Genomic DNA, 19,379 nt, shown 5'->3' with positions numbered 1-19,379 from the left:
GGGGAGGAGCTTCTGTCAGTCAAGACGTGACTCTGAGGATTCCGGCAACCTAAGTGCCAAGGCTGACACTTTCCTGCCTTTCTGAAAATGAGATGAGAGCCGGGCTTAGACTGAAGGAAGGACCTTAAATGACAGACAACTCCCAAGTGTCCACTTGGATCATTTATTTTTCCTCTGACACAAATGAAGCTTTTCACAAGATTTGCAACCACGTGTCTAAGAAGCCATGCACTTCTACAGCAGGAGGGCCTGGGGGAGGTCTTGTGATGGAGGAGGAAATGCAGCTCAGAGAGACAAGTGACTTGCCCACGGTTGCACAGCTCGTTAACAGAGCAGGGACTGAAAGCCACCAGGTCTCCTGACTCCTGGTGCAATGCTCCCTCTCAGAATGTCACTGCTGACACAGCTCACTTAACTCCGGCTTCCCTTACATGACACAATTCCTTCTCAGGTTCTGGGTTTTCAGCTGAGGCTGGGCAGTTGTTAAGATGGAGCTGCATAAACAGCCAAGCTTTCCTAAGTGGGGAAGGACCTGGGGGGGTCCCCTTCCCTCTGCAATGCAAATGGCGCTTACTTTTCTCTGAGCTTAGGATTTGTAAGGCACTAAAATTAACTACAGCTGGGGCAGGGGAAGTGCGACAAAAAAAGGGATGAGTGGTTCAGGAAATCAAGTTGATGCTCTTCTCTTTCAGCCCCATAGTGAGAATCCTCATGAGACCTGACAAAGGCGGGCTCCATTTCCCTGCGTGGTGCCATCCACAGCTCCCCCACCGCGACCAAGCGGGTTCTGGGGACAGGAGGCATGAGGGGTTGGAGAGCTAAGAATGAGCCCAGGTCCTCTGGATCCAATTCAGGGCAGAAACCACTCACTCCACCTGGGCAGGTGTCCCAGGCCCAGGCCGGGACAGGATTCAGCCCTGAAATGTCTTCTCCAAGGGCATGGTCCTGAGTAGACTTGGGCAATGGCTAGGGGGGAAGACTGCAGGCCTGAGTTGAGGGAGGAAGGGGCAGGACGTCACCAAGGACGGCAGAGAGAACTTTGGACCTGGCTTTGGCACAGCTCATCTTGGGCCTGCCTGCCCCACCTGTGCCCTCCTGAGACCCAGGGACGGAGAGGAAGGCCGTCCTCTGAGAGCTCTTCTGGCTGCCTGCAGCAGTGGCAGTGCAGCTCTGGGGCGTCCCCTTCATCATTCCAGCAAACCTGTGCCCAGGTGACGTACCGCGGAGGCTCCTTGGCCTCAAGTGCTGAATCCAGAGCACTCAGTCAGCTGTGATGCTGAACGAGCAGCAACAATGATAGCTCCTGCTCATCCAGCATCTCCAGTGTGACAGGCCCCGGACTTGGATGATGACAGCCTGCAGGAAGATACTGTTATCCCCTTTCAACAGATGAAGAGCTGGGCTCAGAAGGGTTGAGTGACTTGCCCAGAGGCACACAGCTACTGAGTGGCTGAACTGGGAACTGAACTCAGGTTTGTCTGACTCCAAGTCCCACGTCCTTTCCACTCCACTAGGCTGCCCCTAGAAGCTGGGAGCAAGCCGTAGGGGCTGTCTGGGTGGGATTTCTGGAGGGGTTTCTTTCTGAAATATGGATCTGGGAGAGCAGCCAAGCTTGCATGAAGGGAAGACGCTCCCCAGCCCTGGGGACAGGTCTCCTGGCAGGCTCCGGCTCAGTGCCTGGCAGCCTTGCAGATCTTGTCGTACACCTCCGGGAAGGCATCCTCGCAACCGAGCTGCTTGCGCAGCTTGTGGTACAGGGAGCCATCAAACATCTCCCAGAACTCCTCCCGGTTCATGTAGCAGTCGGCATAGAGCATCTGGAACCTGCAGGGCAGAGGCGGCCATGAGCAGGCAGGGAAGCGGCGCCAGGGCCGTCCCCAGTGCGGAGCACACTTGGCAGTGCAGAGCGCACTTGGCAGTGCAGGGTGGTGTGGGCGGTGGAGGAATTCTGGCCCCCACTCTGCAGATGGGAAACCCAGGCTCAGGGTGTTCAGTGGCTTAGCAGAGTCAGCAGTAGCACTCGGACTGCCGGCCTCGTGCTGCACTCCGTGCACCACCTGCCTGCTCCCAGACGGGCTCCCGGCTGCTTTCTTTTCATTGACCTTCAATAAACTGCACGTATTTCAAGTGCACAGTGTGCCGAGTCTGACGTGTGTATACAACCTTGAAGCCATCCCCTCAGCCCAGGTAACGAATGACCATACCCAGCACCCTCAAAACCTTCCTCGCGCCCCTGCCTTATGCACCACCCTCCAGCACTCTGGGCCGATCTGCTTTCTGTCACCACTGATTCTGGAAGTTTATAGAAATGAAATCGTACAGCACTCCTGTCTCCCGGCTAATAATTATTCTGAGACTTGTCCATGGTGTGTCCATCACCGGCTAGGCCAGGCCCTCTTAGTCCGCCCTGGGTCTCTGTGTGGCTGTCACAGTCATGAACCCCTCCCTCCTCAGCTTTGGTCTTCCAACCTGGAGCGGCAGCCCCTGACCATATCTAAAACCATCCCCCTCATCTGCCCAGGGGGGAGCAGCTGGCGGGACGTGTGTGTGTTCGCTGGGGGAGGGGGACGCAGGAAGATGAGAGGCAGGAAGTCCTGCATTCTGCCTCCTCACCATCTTTCACAAGGCACTGCCCGAATCAGAGGCTGCCCCAGCTACACAGGCCCTAGCGACCAGCTGGTGTGGCTCTGGAGCTGGCCGCCTTGGCCCTTCTCTGCTTCCCCTGGAGCAGTGTCCTGGCGCTGGCGGCAGAGGGACCGCGCACAGCCTGGGTCACTCACCCATGCACGCTTCGCACGAACTTCTCCAGCTGCCTCATGCAGGACCTGGCTTCAAAGTGTTTCACGCGCGGCTCCCCATACGCTCCAATGTCGATGTAGAGTTCGGTCTCGTCCCCCTTGGGGTGCACCAGGCCCGGCTGGCTGGGCAGGATGAACGGGCACAGCCAGATGGGGTAGACCTGGGTGGACCAGGGAGGGGGTGTTGGTGCTTTTTCTCCCACAGGGGACAGGCTTATGGGCGGCTCAGCCCACTCCTTCCTAGCCACAGGGAGGCTTGGCAGTGTCTCCAGGGACCCTCTCCTTGCTGCTCGAAGCCTCAGCCCACCTGCTAAGCCCCGGCCGAGAGCACCCCCCACCACACCAGAGGACCCGGCCTGGCCCTGGCTCACGTGGATGTCGTTTTGGAAGGTGTGCAGGGCCTGCTGCAGGCACTTCATGGGCACCAGCATGTCCTGCACCACGTGGTGCTGCTCGTACAGCTTGCGCAGAGTCTCGCCCTGGGTCAGCTTCAGGAGGGAGATCTTGGGAGGCACCATCCAGCCAAAGAAGTAGCGGAAGACGGGGTTGTTGCCGAAGGGGATGATGTCCTGAGAGACAGAGGGTCGGGGAGAAGGAGGCGACAAGGGCTGAGTGTGTCCATGTGCTGGGGCGGCCTCGCCCAGTCTCAGCGCAAGTATGACCGGGAACACTCCTGCTATTTGGAGGGGCAGGTGGCCCCCAGGACTGTACTCAGTCAGATCTGGGTTTGATTCTCAGCTCTGGTGTTTTTACCAGCGGTGATGACCTTGGGCTAGTTACTTGACTTCTCTGAGCTTAGATTTCTTATCTGTAAAACGGGACCTGTGAGAATAATGAGATACCAAATGGAAGGCACTCAGCCCAGCGGCTGAAGCAAAATAATAAAATCGCTGTAATTGCTGTTCTAGTCGTTGAGGTCAGTGTGGCTGGCACGGAGCATGCATTCCAATAAACGCTGTTGAATGAGAAGAGGGATACTCAGAGAGCCTAAGCAGTTTCCATAAGGTCACACAGCTAGGGATGGCTCTCCCTAGAGTGGGCTCACTGGTTTACGGCATCTCCTGAGAGGCCTTCCCTGACCCCCTGTTGAAAATATCGCTGCCCCCCGTCCCTCCATATGCACAACAGCAAATTCTGGCTCACCTTTCTAGGCCAAGCTTGACGGCGACCTCTGCCCCCAGGCAGCACCAGCCTCCTCTTCCTTTGGCCCTCACAGTGCCACCTGCCTGCCCCCCAACCTCCACCTTCCTCCTCCAGGGTCCCTGCTGGCAGTCCTGCCCCCCACTGAGCTCCTCTAGGGCCCCTGCTGGCAGTCCTGCCCCCCCCCCCGCCTCAGCTCCTCCAGGGCCCCCGCTGGCAGTCCTGCCCCCCACTGAGCTCCTCTAGGGCTCCTGCAGGCAGTCCTGCCTGCCCGCCTCATCCTCCCCCGGCTCACGACTTTTCTCCCTGCTCCGTCTGCCGTCGTCCTGAGGGTTACCAGTGCATCTGCTACCCCGTTCTCACAGCTCCTGGGCCCTTGAAGCCAAGCACAGTCTTTCTTCATTAGACAGCTACTAGGTGCCTGCGAGGTTAGGTCCCAGGTTCTGTGCTGGGTGCTGGGGATACCAAGATAACCTGACACATGGCCCCTGTCCCCAGGTGTGCAAGGGACAGGCCACAGGACTCCAGTGCAGGAGGAGATGCAGAGGCAGCTCATAAAAGGGTCCACATCAGACTAGGGGTCAGGGCAGCTTCCCAAAGAAGCCACCAAGCTAAGCTTTGGAGCTATCACTCTTGCCCAGCAAGGAGCAGGCTGTCTGCTCCCTGCTGTTAGATCCTGGCACCCATGCCAATGCCTGGCACACACAGGAGCGCAATACATAGTGTGCCTGTATTGATCCCTTGGCTGATTTTGGAAAAGCCACACGTTCCCATAGCAGAAACCCCAACAATCCAAATGGTAAGCCTCCTCTCACCTCTGTGGCCCCGCTTCCCTCCCAGCCCTGACCCCACTTCATTCCCCCCCAGCCCCGAGCTCTACCCCCTCCCCAAAGGCACCCACTGTCAGGAATTGTGTGTACCTTCTAGAGGCACTTGATGCACAGACAAGCAGATGGGCCTGAAAATAACAACAACTCACAAACGGTGGCATCTAACCGGCTCTGCTCATCACAGCACACAGAGCATGACCACATTCTCTGCCCTGGATGCCTGACCTGGACAGCAGGGACCTGCCAACCACGGCTCCTGCACCCTCTGGCTCTGTAAATAAAGTTTTATTGGAATATATCCAAACCCACTCATTCACACATTGTCTCTGGCTGCTTTCAGGCTACAGGGCAGAGCTGCTCCCAGAGACCTCATGGTCCAAAATCCTAAGCTATAATCTGGCGCTGCACGGGCTGTTTGCTGACCTCTGCTCTCCCGTATGGATGTACCCTAATTTATTTAATGGTTCTGCACTGACCGGCATTTAGATTATTTCCAGACTATCCTAATGAACGTCCTTTGCACATAAGTCTTTGCCCATTTATACGTACATTTATCTGAAGATAAATTCCTGTAAGTGGAAAATTCTGGTTCAAACCATGTGCAATTTTGATGGATACTATTTCAAGAGCTCGCGCTACCTTACACCCTGTGGAGCCAGGTAGGAGCGCGCTGTTCCCACCCCTCGCCCGCAGCGTTATCAGAGCTCTGTATCTCCGTCAAGCTGACAGCTGAGACACCAGACTCCTACTCCTGTCCTCTCGTTTTGCTAGTCCTTTTTAAATTCTGCGTGAGTCTGCATCACCTTTCTTATGTCTAAAAGACATTTGCATATTTTCCCCTAAAAATAGTCCACTGTTAACCAAAAGTATCAGCTGGAACCACTCCTTTTCCAAAGTATGGACCTCAGAAAGTTCAAGTTTCGAAGACTGTGCCCGCCCTTCCCCCTTCCCACCTCCGTCTACCCCATCCTTCATCCTTTGGCCTCTGAGTGACCTCGGGTCCAGGTCCCTGGCTTCTCTCCTGGTCCTCTCTCGCCAGCACACCACGGTCAGTCACTCCAGGGTCACTCCCGCAGGCCCGCCTCTCCTGGGCCCCCTGCTCTCCAGCTGACCTTGACCTTTACCTGTGTCCAGCCTCTACTATTGGCCTCTTCTGTCTGCTGGGCTGCAGGGCACACTACAGGCCCAAGGGGCTGGCCTGAGCCAGGACCCAAAACCCCAGAGGCAGGCCCTGTGGCAACGGCGTGGTAAGAACCTGAACCACCACAGACCTCTGTATCCTTCCTTCCTGGTGCCACTTCCCTGAGTTGGCCACTTACGCCAGCCAGAAATGAGGACACAAAAGGGAAGGGAGAGACGGGGCCGCCCAGGCCCTTTCCTTTGCAGCCCTTCCTTCCTCACCGCAAGCTGCGGCAGAGGCTGGTAGAATGCGCACGTTATCAAGGGAAGTAAATTGTGCAGCACTTCTGTTCCATTAAGGACGAAATGCATATCCATGAAGAGTTAGATGCTCTTAAATTGTATGTAAAAGATGAACAGTAAAATTCATGCTAATAATTTAAATTTTTAATTTTTCTTTACTTAGAACAACATTAAATAGCAAATATTTATGATGAGAGCCCACGGAAGAAAGGAAAAAGCTTTATAATGTAGTACCTTTGATGGCACTTTTTCCCTGCTTTTTGCACTGGGCCCTACAAATTATGTAAGTGGCCCAGACCCCAAGTAAGGCTGACTGGTCAAGCTGGGTGAGGGGAAGGGACTGGACCAGCCCAGCATGGCCCAGGTGTGACAGGAATGGACTGATCGTCTAGAATGTGGCTTCTTAAGGGGTTCAGCACCCACGCCAGGCCAGGCCAGGCCACATTTGGCTCCTTAAATGGCCTAAATGGGCAGGGAGGAACCCGGGGGTGCTGCCAGTGGGAGGAGAAGGAGTTAACCCGGGGGAAGGGGGCAAAAGGCAAGTGCTTGAAATTGTTTATTACTCCTTCTGTCTAGAAGGGTCTTGGCTTCTCCAATTCCACTATAGTGGGTGCTGTGATGGCCGCCCAGATGCCTCCTCCAGGGAGGCACCCATCCCCCCAGCTGTGGGAGTGCTAGCGGCTGACACTCACAGCGAAGCCACCTCCAGGGAACTGTCCTTGGCTGAAGGGTGCTGCCTCCTCCCAGGTCATGCCATTTCTTCAAGGGCAGTCCAATTCTGGTTGGGGGGGGGGGGGGGGGCGGCGCGTATAAAGTCCTAGCCCCCAGGCCCCAAGGTGGGACAACTCCGAGGCCTGCCCAGCCCGAGCCCCCTCTGGGTCAGCTGAGGCCTTTGTTATAATTGCATCAAAGCTCCACTTCTCCCTCCCGCTGGCCCTGCCTCCCTTTTCACTCACAGCTGAAGATCCCAGAGTTCTTCCTAACAAACTTCGCGTGTGCAAGTCCCAGGCATAGCACACCCATCCTTCCAGATCCTTCCTTTAACTTCAGGAAGTGCAGGCCAGTGTTTAACAGCACAAAAATATAAGGCAAACCTCATTTTGAATCCTAGCTCTGTGGTTTTAAAAGCTGTCCAGAAATCCTTCACTTCTTTCTTCAAGAGGTGGAGTTTAATTCCCCTCTCCTTGAGGGCGGGCTGGACTTGGCAACCTTTCTAACCAACAGAATGTGGCGGGAGTGGCGGGTGTGACGAGTCGGGTCACAAAAGGCACTGAGGACTCTCCTTGGTCTCTCTCTCTTGGCTGGCTCTGGCTCGCTCTGGGGGAAGCCAGCTGCCCTTGAAGACACCCGAGCAGCCCAGGTGGCGAGGAATCAAGCCTCTTGTCAATAGCCCTGTGAGGGAGCCTTCTGGAAATCGGATCCTCCAGCCCCAGCCAACACTTGACTGCAGCCCTGACCCTCGGAAACTGAGCTGATAGATGTCAGTGGCTTCAATCCTCTAAGTTTTGGGTTAACTGGCTGCACAGCAATAGAGAACGAATACACCCTCTCTGTCACTGAGTTGTGTCACTTCGGATAACCTAAACCTCAGGCCCCTCATCTGTAAAATGGAAACAACACTACGCCCTCCCCTCACAGGGTTGTCAGGAAGATTGAGACAATGCGTGGAAAGTGCTCGGCACAGGAACTAACGCAGAAGGACCGATGGCAGCGAACGCCCGAGGCCCCCTTCTGATGCTCCTGCCTCCGCCTTCTTTTCTTGTTTCTTCAACATTCCTGCTCTTGACAAAACCACGCCTCCCACCACCTTAACGCTGCTTTTGGCAGGGAGGGAAGGACTCTTGGTGTCTTCTGCCTTTGGCAAAACTCCCCCAGCTGCTCTGGGCCTTGACACTGCCCAGCGTAGGACTAACGGGGCTGCGGGAGCCCCAGAGCTCCTGGGCCTGGCGGAACCCTCTGCTCCCCACTCCTCGGACCCCTCACCACCGCCCGTCACATCCTGCTGAGAGACCTAGCCCACGATTAGAACTGACCTCACCTCCTCCTAGGAGACCAGCCCTGTGAGTCCTTCCTGCCCGACATCCCCATTTATCTTGGTCACCGTGGACTCCCAGGTGCCCCACTGACAGCACCCTTAACCTGTTAGAGCAATGCAAGCTCTCTTAGTCTGACCCCATCTGCCTCTGTCCCCTGATCTCCCAGCCCCTCCCTTGTGCTCTCATGGTCTGACATCAGCAAACCCCCTCCATCCTCAGTATCTCCTCTGAGCATCCTTTTCCTCTCCATCTTCTTCGCCGGACCCTGGCTGGTCCCTTGCAGCCCTCTGAAGTGGTATCATTCTCTCTCCCACGACCCTCGAGGACAGACAGAGGGGAGGTGGGCTCCCCCGACCCCTCGTTACTGCTTCTGTTCCTCCCCTTCTCTAAAAACCCTCAGCAACTTTGAAGCCAGGCCCACCACCTGCAGCCCCATCCTTCCGCTCCAGCTCCAATCACTGTCAGCTTCTTCGGCACTGACCTTGGTGATTTTAACCACCACAGCGATGACCTTTCCCACACCCTGGCCTCCCTCTTTGTGCCTCCCACCTCAGCCACTGACTCTTGTGTGAAACCCCAGAGCGGGAGGATGGCAAACTATAGCCCGTGGGGGTCCAGTCTACTGGCCACGTCCGGCCCCTGCCTGTTTTGTGCGTAGTTTTACTGGAGCCCAGCATGCCTACCGTGTACGTGTTACCGCGGCTGCTTCTGCACCCCAGGGGCAGAGCTGAGTAGCTATCACAGGACATATGACCTGCAGAGCCTAAAACATTTGCTACTTGGCCCTTAAAGAAAGTTTGCTGACCTCCAGACGTTGTCAAATTGTCTATGTTCTTTGTCTGCATCGTTTCTAGTCCAATCATTCACCCTCTGACCATCAAATGCTGCTCCCAGCTCCCGCTCTCTAGGACCCGACTTCAATTCTTCACCCCAACTGGGGCACCCGAGCCACCCCATCAGCCCCTCGTCAGCCCTGGGAGCCCCCCCCCCCCCACTCCCCTCCTTGGCTGGCTCAGACTTCCTCACGATCACACCCTGGCCTCTCCAGCCTTGCCCACGCGTCACATCCATCTGCAGATCCTCAACCGTGGTTAGATCTGAATTTCGCCCACACGGCCGGACATGTGAGAACCCACGCGCACCAGGCCTGTCTCGCTGTAAATTCATAATCTTGACTCCTCGGCGGGCCCAGGGCCGCCTGGCAGTCCTACACTTCCCCAGTTAACTCACTTCCCACCCTCCAAGGGACAATTTCACATCTCTCTCCTCGCAACTTCAGCACCCCCGCCCCCTCACCGTGGCTGACATCCTTGCTTCCTGTTCCACTGAGAAAATAGAAGCAACTGGAAGAGAACTCCCACACCCTCCCACCACCAAATGACCTCCCATTTGTAGAAACGGTACCCACCTACACTGCCTCCCTGTCCAATGGGCGAACTTTCCACGCTCCATCAAAAGGCAAGCTCTCCTTCTGAGCCCAGGATCCATCCCCTCCTCAAGGCTGACCTACAAACATGCCCTCTTCCTGCTCGGTCATTCTCCCTCCCCTCGGGCGTGCTGCCATCAGCACAGCGACCTGCGGTAGTCCGTTCTTAAAACAATCACACAAAATATCTTCTCTTGATCCTACGTCCCTCTCCAGCTACCACCCTCTTTCTCTGCTTCCCTTTATCTGAAGCCTTCTCAGATTTCCTTTTTCACCATCCCCGTTTCCTTGTCTGCATTCTCTCTTCAACCCACTGGTCAGGCTCTCACTTTATCGCTCAAGGTCAGCAGTGACCTTCCCCGGCTAAGACCAGAGGTGGATTCTCTGTCTTCCTCTCACTCAGGGGCATTCAACATAGTGGTTCACCCTCCTTCCTGACACACTGCCTTCCCAGGTGCCAGTTCCCTCGGGCTCTCTCCTCCCCCTGACTGAGGGCACCTTCTCTCTGAGGCTGGTTCCTCCTCCCCTCATGTGTGGGGGGCCCCCGGGGCTTGGCTCTGGGACTTTATCCTCCTTCACTCACCTAATCCGTGGCTGTAAACATTTCTCTGCTGATGATACCACACTGATACGTGGAACTTCGACCTCTGCCCTGAAGTCCTGGCACATGCAGCCAGCTGCCTCCTCGGCGGCCCACCTGGACGTCTGAAGGCACCTCACACTGACGTGGCCCAGACCAAACTCCTGATTTCCCTTCCCAGACCCTTCCCCATGGTGCCCATGGCAGTGGACGGCACCTCCGGTCATCCAGCAGCTTGGGCCCCTAACCTTGGCATCATGCCCACGGCCAGTGTGTCCAGAAACCCTGTTGGTCAGTTCACCCTTCAGAGTATCTCCCAGATCCGATGCTTTTCTCCTTCTCCTCTGCTACCCTCTGCACGACAGAAATCTTCTTTCTCCTACTCTTGCCCACCTCCAACCCCATCTACTCTCCATCTAGCTGTCAAAGCTACTCTTTTAAAACAAAAATCAGGTCATGTCACTTTTCCGTGCAAAGCCCTCCGCTGGTTTCCTATCACACTAGAGTAAAATATAAAGTCCTTCCTTGACTTACAAGGACCCACATGATCCAGGCTCTTTTTTGAGATCCGTGCCGTTTTTCAAAAACACGCAACCGTGCTGTGACAAGTGGATAACTACATGCAAAAGAATGGAGTCGGACCCCACCTCACACCATAAGCAAAACCGAACTCCAAATGGATCAGTAGCCTAAAGAGAAGAGCTCCAACAATAAAGCTCTTAGAAGAAAACGGGGATAAATCTTCCTGACCTTGGTTTGGCAATGGATTCTCCGATATGACCTAAAAGCATGAGCAAAAGAAGAAAGGAGAAACTGGACTTCATCCAAAGTAAAAACTTTTGTGCATCAAAAGACATAATCAAGAAAGTGAAAAGACAACCTACAGAATGGGAGAAAATATTAGTAAATTATGTACCTGATAAGGGTCTAATATCCAGAACATACAAACTCTTACGACTCAGCAACAAAGACCAACAAGCCAATTAAAAATGGGCAAAGGATCTGAATAGACACATCTCCAAAAAAATACTCAAATGGCCAACAAGCACGTGAAAGGATGCTCCATATCATTAGTCATTAGGAAAATGCAAATCAAATCACAGTGAGATTCCACATCACACCCACTAGGATGGCTATAATCAAAACCCAGAGGGGCTGGACCCGGGGCCGAGTGGTTAAGTTTGCGTGCTCTGTTCGGTGGCCCAGGGTTTCGCCAGTTTGGATCCTGGGCGCAGTCCTAGCACCGCACATCAGGACATGCTGAGACAGTGTCCCACATAGAAGAACCAGAAGGAGCTACAGCTAGAATATATAACTATGTACTGGGGGGCTCTGGGGAGAAGAAGAAGAAGAAGAAAAACGAGAAGATTTGCAATTAGCTCAGGTGCCAATCTTTAAAAAAATAAAAACAACCCAGATGATAACAAGTGTGGGTGAGGATACAGAGAAAATATAACCCTCATACACCACTGTTGGGAGAATAAACTGGCTGCTGTGCAAAACAGTTTGGCAGTTTCTCAATAAGTTGGGTGTCGAGTTACCATATGACCCAGCAATTCCACTCCTGGACATATACCTCAAAGAGTTGAAGCCTGTACTCAAATAAATACTTGACACGAATGTTCATAGCAGCATTACTCACGATGCCAATAGGTGGAAACAACCCAAATGTCCATTAGCAGATGAGTGGAAAAATCAAATTGTGGTATATCCATACAATGGAGTATTATTCAGCCATGAAAAGGAACGATGTACTAACGCATATGATGACATAGATGAACCTTGAAAACATTATGTTAAGTGAAAGAAGCCAGACAAAAAAGGCCACATATTGTCCGACCACATTTATATGAAATATCTAGAATAGCTAAATCTGGAGGCAGAACACAGACTGACGGTTGCCAGAGGCTGGCGAAGGGGTAACGGGGAGTAACTGGTTAATGGATACAGGTTTCCCTTGGTGGTGATGAGAATATTCTGGAAGAGGTAGAGGTGGTACTTGCACAATACCATGAATGCACTAAACGCCACTGAATGGTATACTTTAAAATGATTAATTTCATGTTGCATGATTTCACTTTAATAAAAAAAAAAATGAGAAATAAACAACCCACGAAGCCCCTCTGAGGACCGTGCGCTGGCCTCCCGCTGCCTGGGGCACTCTTCCCCAGATGCTGCAGGCTGACCTTCTGCATGTTCAGGTCCCTGCTCATAGGTCACCTCCTGAGAGGCCTTCCCTGACGCCTCGATTTAAAACGTCACTGCTCCCCATCCCTCCACAGGAGAGCACATTCTTGCTCACCGGTCAAGGCCAAGCTTGATGGCTACCTCCACCCTAGACAGGACTAGCCACTTCCTCTTCTCCTCCTTGCGCTGGAGTCTGTCTGCTCGGCTACGCTACAGTTCCTCAAGGACGGAACAGGTGTGTGCTCCCCAGAGCGCCCGGCCCAGCAGCCCCTCCCCGGCATGGAGCAGAGTCTCCGTGAGAGCCTGCGGCTTGAAGTGAAGGTGGTCTGGTTCCCCAGGACACAGCCACTCTTCTCCCCTCAGGGAGAGACTGTGGCTACAATGTTCACCACCCTGGTTCCCCACCCGGCTGGCCTGGAGGAGCCAGGATACGGGGAATCCGAGCCTCACCTGGAGCTCCCAGAAGATGCTACGTGTGTGCCGGTGGTAGTAGTGTCTCAGGGGAATGTACTCCAGGCCCTCTTGGTTTGTCTTCAGGTAGTTCTCCACGTGCTTGAAGAACCACGGCTTGTAGTAATTGCCAATGCTATTCAGCTGCAATGACAGAGGGCACTGTGTCAGCCCACAGACAAGCCCCAAATGTCCCCAGGGTGTAACAGCGATCCAGCTTCTGCTCGCGCTCCTGGCCTTTTCAAAGCTCTTTCCTGTCTATTATCGCCTCCGGACTCCTGGGACTGGTGAGGCGAAGGCACCGGGGGTTCTCCAGCAGAGAGCGGAGGCTCACAGACGCTGAGTGGTGTGCCCAGGCCCAACAGCTGGTTCGTGCCGGTCCAGCGAGCTCAGCGACCCCGTCCAGTCTGCTGCTCCTTCTCAACCAGAGGACTGAAGCGCAAATGCTAAATGCTGTCCCCACAAAGCAGGGCCCCGTGCAGGGAGCGCCTCCCTGCCTTCCACACAGACACTGAGCGTCGGCCGTGTCCCTGGGCCCGTGGCCAGAAGCACCAACTGACCCCTGTAGCCTCACCCTCCAGGGGCGACTACTGAAACCAATGTGTATTCATTAGGTTTTATTTTTTGTGTATACACACTAATTTATAAAAATGGGACCATCCTGCACATACTGCTTGCCAACTTGGTTTTTCTACTTTTAACATGCCAAGCTGATCCTGGGCAGGTTTTTTAGCCTCTCTGAGCCTCATTTTCTGCACTGGCAAAATGGAGACATCATTGCCCCCTGGAGAGGTTGGGAAGACTTTTTAAAAGAGATAACGCAGAAAGTGCCAAGAGGGGTGCATGCCCACAGTGGGGGCACAGTACTCAGTTCCAGCCCTTCTCACAGGTCTGCCCGCATCCCCTCGCCAGCATCTCCAACCTGGAGCCAGGCAACCCTCTGGCCTCCATCTCTAGCAGCCAACACTTGCAGCTTTTCTGGGTTGTGACCTCTTGTGCAGGCCCACTCTGCTGACAGGCCACCCTGCAGGAGGAAGCCGGGAGCCACGATGCGCCAGGAAACTGAGCTAAAGAGCCTGCTTGTCCCAATCAGTTTTAGTGTGGATACTGTAGGGCGGGGCAAAACACCATATGCTGCTTCTGCCTGCTAATGCAAAGGAGAACAAAACCCACCAAGGACAGAGCAACTGACCTAACCTCAGGTGGGCCCTGGCCACACACCTGGCAGTGGCCCCAGCTGCAGAATGAAATCAAGACTCAGGAGCACCTGGAACCGTTACTGCCAGAGAAGCCCAGGATACGATGAAGAATGCAGATCGTGCGTCTCTCCCAGGGCACACAGCTGGGGCAGCCAGGAGGCCGAGTGGTTCCAGCTGAAGCACCTGGATTCCAGCCCAAGCTCTTACACAACAAGCCACTTCCCATCTCTGGGCCTCCCCTGCAAAATGGGGGTGGGCTGCCTCTTTCCACGGTCACAGTGAGCCTTCCACTGGACAGCGCCTGCAGAGGGCCCGTCACAGTGCCTGGCACACAGGGACAAATTCCTGAGCAGCCTGCCAAATGGGAATGTTTGGAAGAAATGCTCCTCTAATGAAATGCCCCTAAGTCTACTGGCATCGACCACTCTCCTCCCTCAATACTGTTCCCGTTGGCATCAGGGTCTTGCTCACTGGGACACTTTGCAAAACCTGGTGGCCTGGCCCCTCTGCCACCGACACCAGGTGAGCCTCTGGCTAAGACCTCGGTCCTCTCCTTGGGAAATAAGGGGCAGGATGTTCAAACATTTCAAAAGCTGTACAAACCCCTCTGCCCGATTATAACCTTAGGCGGCATCTAAAACATCAAAGAGATGACACAAGAGCCACTTTGGATACAGTGGGGGTGGTGATTCCCCCGGTCCCCTCCCTTAACTTATCACCACCGGCAGCCTCTAAGGGAACACCTCGGAGAAGTTGGAAAACCCTGCACTAGGTGTCCTTGCGAGGTGCCACACCCTGACGGGACTTCAGCCCGGCTCAAGAAGGGCCAGGGCCTGGGGTGCGCCAGAGTGCAGGGGCTCCATGTCCAGCGCTCCCACTCCTGCTCCAGGGTCCCAGCCTCCAGCACTCACCAGTGTCCCACAAGGAATGGTCTCGATGAACGCTTGTAGATGATGCTAAATTCTAGAAGCTGACATGGAGGGAAACGAACACTGAACTAAGAGTCAGAGACCCGAATTTAAATGTGCCCCATGCTGGCTGTGTGTCCTCAGAGGAGTCTCTTTCCCCCTCTGGGCCTCATTTTCTTATTTGAAGAGGGGATCGGTCCCGATGATTTTCAAGTACTTTCCAATTTTAAAACATTTTCAGTATACACGTATAGATGAAGAGCCTTAAGAGTGACTATCCTTGATGTACAAATTCTACTTTAAGATATTCAAATTACAGACAAAGATCTTCATTGCTACATTAACTAAAATAATGAAAAACTGGAAGCAACTCAAATTTCCAACTCCTGGGCAGTGGTTTAGTAACAGGACATTCGCTGAGAGCAGGGCCTGCAGACGGCAACTATGACGGCTTTGAGGGCAATGTAACAACACGGGGACACGCCTGTCACATGAAACCAGAAACACGAACTTGCATGGCGACTGCAACTGAAGACAAACAAACTCAAAAGCAGTGCAACGAGACGTTCAGCCTCAAAAGCGCCCCGGGAGTTGCAGAATAAAACAGGATTCTATTTTCAACCCTATCAGATCGGCAAGCTGAAAAAGCGATAGGATCTGCTGCTGGCGAGAGCCTGGGGAGGCTGACCGCCCATGGCTGCCGGATGCTAGCAGATGCCAACCTTCCTCGAGAGCTGCGTGGGTGTAGCATCATCATTTAATGTGCTCAAACCTTTGGGTCAGAAACTCCATTTTTTGGATACAATCCTACAGAAATGCTTGTAGAAGAGGCCGAGGAGAGATGTGAGAGAATTTTCAACGCAATCTTATTTGTAAGAGCAAAACATTTCAAGCAATAAAAATGCTCATCAGTAAGCAATGCGTTAGGTCAATTATCTCCATGCAACAATGGGACCCTATGGAATACAATGAGGGCGTGTCCACGCACGCATGCACGCACGCACGCACGCACACGCATGGGTCTGGAAGAATGCAGTGTTACAAGTGGTTACCATGGGTGTGTGCCTGGGTGAAGAGACACACTTCAACTTTTTCTTTATATATTTCAACTTCGTTATACTACTTTTGTAATTTAAAAAGTTAAAAAAAAAAGCCATGCACCAAAAAGAGAGGAAATAAATATAACAAACACGTTAGCAAGAGCTGGCTTGGGGTCATGTTTACAGATAGTTTGTTCTTTCCTTGTGTTGACACTTTCCAAGTCTCTCATAATAAGCACAAATCCTTTCTCAATGGAGAAAAAACTGCTATTAAAAATTATGGGGCCAGGGGCCGGCCCGGTGGCACAGTGGTTAAGTGTGCACATTCTGCTTTGGCAGCCTGGGGTTGGCCAGTTCAGATCCCGGGAGCGGACATAGCACCGCTTGGCAAGCCATGCTGTGGCAGGCGTCCTACATATAAAGTAGAGGAAGATGGGCATGGATGTTAGCTCAGGGCCAGTCTTCCTCAAAAAAAAAAAAATTATGGGGCCAGCCCCGTGAATGAGTGGTTAAGTTTATGCTCTCTGCTTTGGGGGTCTAGGGTTTGTGGTTCGGATCCTGGGCACAGACCTACACACCACTCATCAAGCCATACTGTGGCAGGGTCCCACATACAAAATAGAGGAAGATGGGCACAGATGTTGCTCAGGGACAATCTTCCTCACCAAAAAAAAAAAAAAATCATGTAGTGTAAGTTGAAGGAGTGTCTATCTGGATTCCAAGACATCAAAGCAATCCCTCTAATCCTGGCTCTGTCACCTTGTAGAAGCTCACACGACCTCCTGAAACCTCAGTCTCCTCATCTACAAACTGGTGTTGGGGTGAGGACTGAGACTACACCCATCCAGAGACATGCACCAGCCTGGCAGGTGGTGGGGACACAGGAAAAGGGGGCTTCTGTCTCTGCCTGAGACAGCTTGCTGCTGAACCCCAGGTGGGCTGACCCGGGCTGCAGTTCCATGAAGTGGCTGCCACAGTCAGGGTGGGGAACAGGCTCAGTGGCAGAACACCCGGCCCTCCGCCACCCCGGCCTACCTTGCTGGGCTCTGCCTTGTCCGTCATCAACCCCGTCATGATGACGGCCTCCTCCAGGGAGTACAGCAGCCCCTCCACGAAGTCGTTCTCCGGCCGCTGCGCCTCAAGGGCGAACTTGTCGCAGATGGCCTCCAGGCCCCGCACCGGCTCAAACCGCAGCTTCACATACTTCTTGGCGGGGATGATTCGGATCTCTGCGGCCACCAGGAAGCCCAGGGTCCCACAGGACCAGGGCACGGCGTAGAACAGGTCAGAGTTTTCTGACTGTGGGGCAGAGTTGACACGTGCTGAGAGCGGGGTGTAGTCCACAGGAGACAAAGAACCCAGGGCCTGGGCTAAATTCCTGTCACTGTCTTGTGTAGACCTGAGCAGAAACTACACAAACGGCACTTTCTGGGCCTCAGTTTCCCTCTGCAGCTTCAGCATCACATGTGACCTGATATTGCCTCTGTCAGTGGTGCCCCCAAGAATGCATCCTCTCCCCTCCACCTGGGTACAGACCCCAGACCACAGGCTACCCAGGAAGAGGCCAGGACCAGCACTGCCCAAAGACCCCGAATGGGGGACTAAGGACTCCGGGGCCCAGGTCAGGCTAAAAAGAGAGCCAGGGTACATTAAAATGGGCTATTACTGACATTTACAAAGCCTTTCCCAGTCCATGAGCTGTGGAATTTCCCCACAGCCCAGGGAGAGCATTAACATTCCCACTGAACAGCCAAGGAGAGTCAGGCCCCAGGAGGTGACAGGGCTCACCAAGGCAAGGTTGCCTCACTCCCAATCTACCGTTCCTCCTATAATGCATCTGGTTCCTCAGAGCTGCTTCTAACGTCATCTTCGTATTTTGGCATCTATCTCAGAGACAGCCAACCGACTTTTCATCCATTCTAACTCAGATTCTTTGATTCGAATAAAGCTCCTCTTGAAAAAGTCCGGCCTTGACTGGGCTTTACCAAGAGGACAGAGCTGCAGGGTCTCTGCTCACGCTGCACGCCCTTGGTGTGGGGTGGCAGGGTGCAGCGGGGTGGGGGAGCTGGAGCAGGAACGCTCCGCAGCAGGCCCGCAGAAGCCTCTAGAACTGCAGAGTGGGCTGACCGATCCCATCGGGGCCACCACCCAACCCCACAGGCACATCGCAGCAGTCACAGCCGGCATCTGCGGTGCCCAGCTCTGTGCTCGGAGCTGCGCACATGGCATCTATGCCTCCTTCTGAAGACGCGTCTGTCAGATGAGGACACTGCGCTGCAGGGAAGAGAAGCAATTCACGAGCATCGGCCTCCCTTCTCGGCTGGGAATGTACGGGCTGGAAGGCAGGCCAGGCAAGCGTGTAGGGCAACGAGCTGAACTGAGGTGAATCCTGAAAGGCGTCTCTCTTGCCCGAGACCAGAGCTCCCAGGCCTTGAGCCCTGCCCCGGACTCCTCTGCGGCCAACGACTCTGGGGCTCTCTGGAACCTCCGCTGCTTAAGGACTGGACTGTCCTCCCCATTCCAGGGGCCCCCTTCAATATGCCAGGAGAAATCTGAGTTTATTTATCGTTTTGATCCTGTCCCACTCCTTAGGGCAAAATGCCTTAAATGTTTGTGTCCCACTTTGGGTAGCAAAAGTGTCTTTTACTTCTCCAAAACAGGCCCTCTTATCGCTCTTAGTTCCCCCTCACGACATCTGATGTAGAGCTTTGATGCTAAGGCCCGACTTCCTCCAGAGAGGCAGCATGGTGTAATGAATGGCTAAGGGCAATGATCTGGGAGCCCGATAACCTGGGTTTGAATCCCACCTGTGTGAGATTTACTAGCTGTGTGAACTTGGGCAGGTTTATCAACTTCTCTGTGCTTTAGTCTCCCATCTGTAAAATGTGTCTAATAATAGTACCCACCTCATAAACTTGAAGGATTAAATACCTTAACATATACAAAGCATTTACAACAGTGTCTGAGCACATAAAAGGGCTATATAAATCTTTGTAATTATTATGGGTTCAGATCAGACTGAACAAGTGTGTTTGAAATGAAGCACCCCAGGGGAGCCATCTCCCCCACCCCAGGGTGCTTGATGCCCAGGGCAGGCTGGTAGGGATGTCCCCGGTCTCTGAACTCACCGGTGTGCATCGCACAAAGCTGCCATCAGCCAGGACCAGCTCATAGGCAGTGCAGATGTGCTGGAACAGGCCGTACTTGTGGGATGAAGACTCGATGCCCGTGCCCATGATCAAGCCCCCTGCAGAGACACACGTGTTAGCCAGGCAGAGCTGTGGGATGCAGGGTGGGGGAAATCAGGGAAAGGGCACTTCTCTGGGCCAGGGGAGCTCGCAGTATAGGGAGGCATGACGGGCT

The 19,379-nt window shown here is 53.8% G+C and overlaps 1 protein-coding gene across 1 annotated transcript in view; it reads right to left on the bottom strand.

Moving 5' to 3' along the window:
• Window positions 1-149: 149 nt before the first annotated feature.
• Window positions 150-19,379, bottom strand: part of DHCR24 (24-dehydrocholesterol reductase) — a 30,609-nt gene continuing 11,379 nt past the window's right edge. The window contains exons 4-9 of the mRNA XM_046662082.1: window positions 19,145-19,263; window positions 17,052-17,315; window positions 12,870-13,013; window positions 3,170-3,367; window positions 2,781-2,959; window positions 150-1,824 (exon numbers count right to left, since the gene is read on the bottom strand). Coding sequence (XP_046518038.1) covers window positions 1,671-1,824; window positions 2,781-2,959; window positions 3,170-3,367; window positions 12,870-13,013; window positions 17,052-17,315; window positions 19,145-19,263 — 1,058 coding nt within the window. The 3' untranslated portion in view covers window positions 150-1,670. The remainder of the gene's footprint in view (window positions 1,825-2,780; window positions 2,960-3,169; window positions 3,368-12,869; window positions 13,014-17,051; window positions 17,316-19,144; window positions 19,264-19,379) is intronic.

This window comes from Equus quagga, chromosome 5 (assembly GCF_021613505.1).
Source record: "Equus quagga isolate Etosha38 chromosome 5, UCLA_HA_Equagga_1.0, whole genome shotgun sequence".
NCBI classification, from domain to species: Eukaryota; Metazoa; Chordata; class Mammalia; order Perissodactyla; family Equidae; genus Equus; species Equus quagga.
This window is presented reverse-complemented; position numbering and strand designations above follow the sequence as displayed.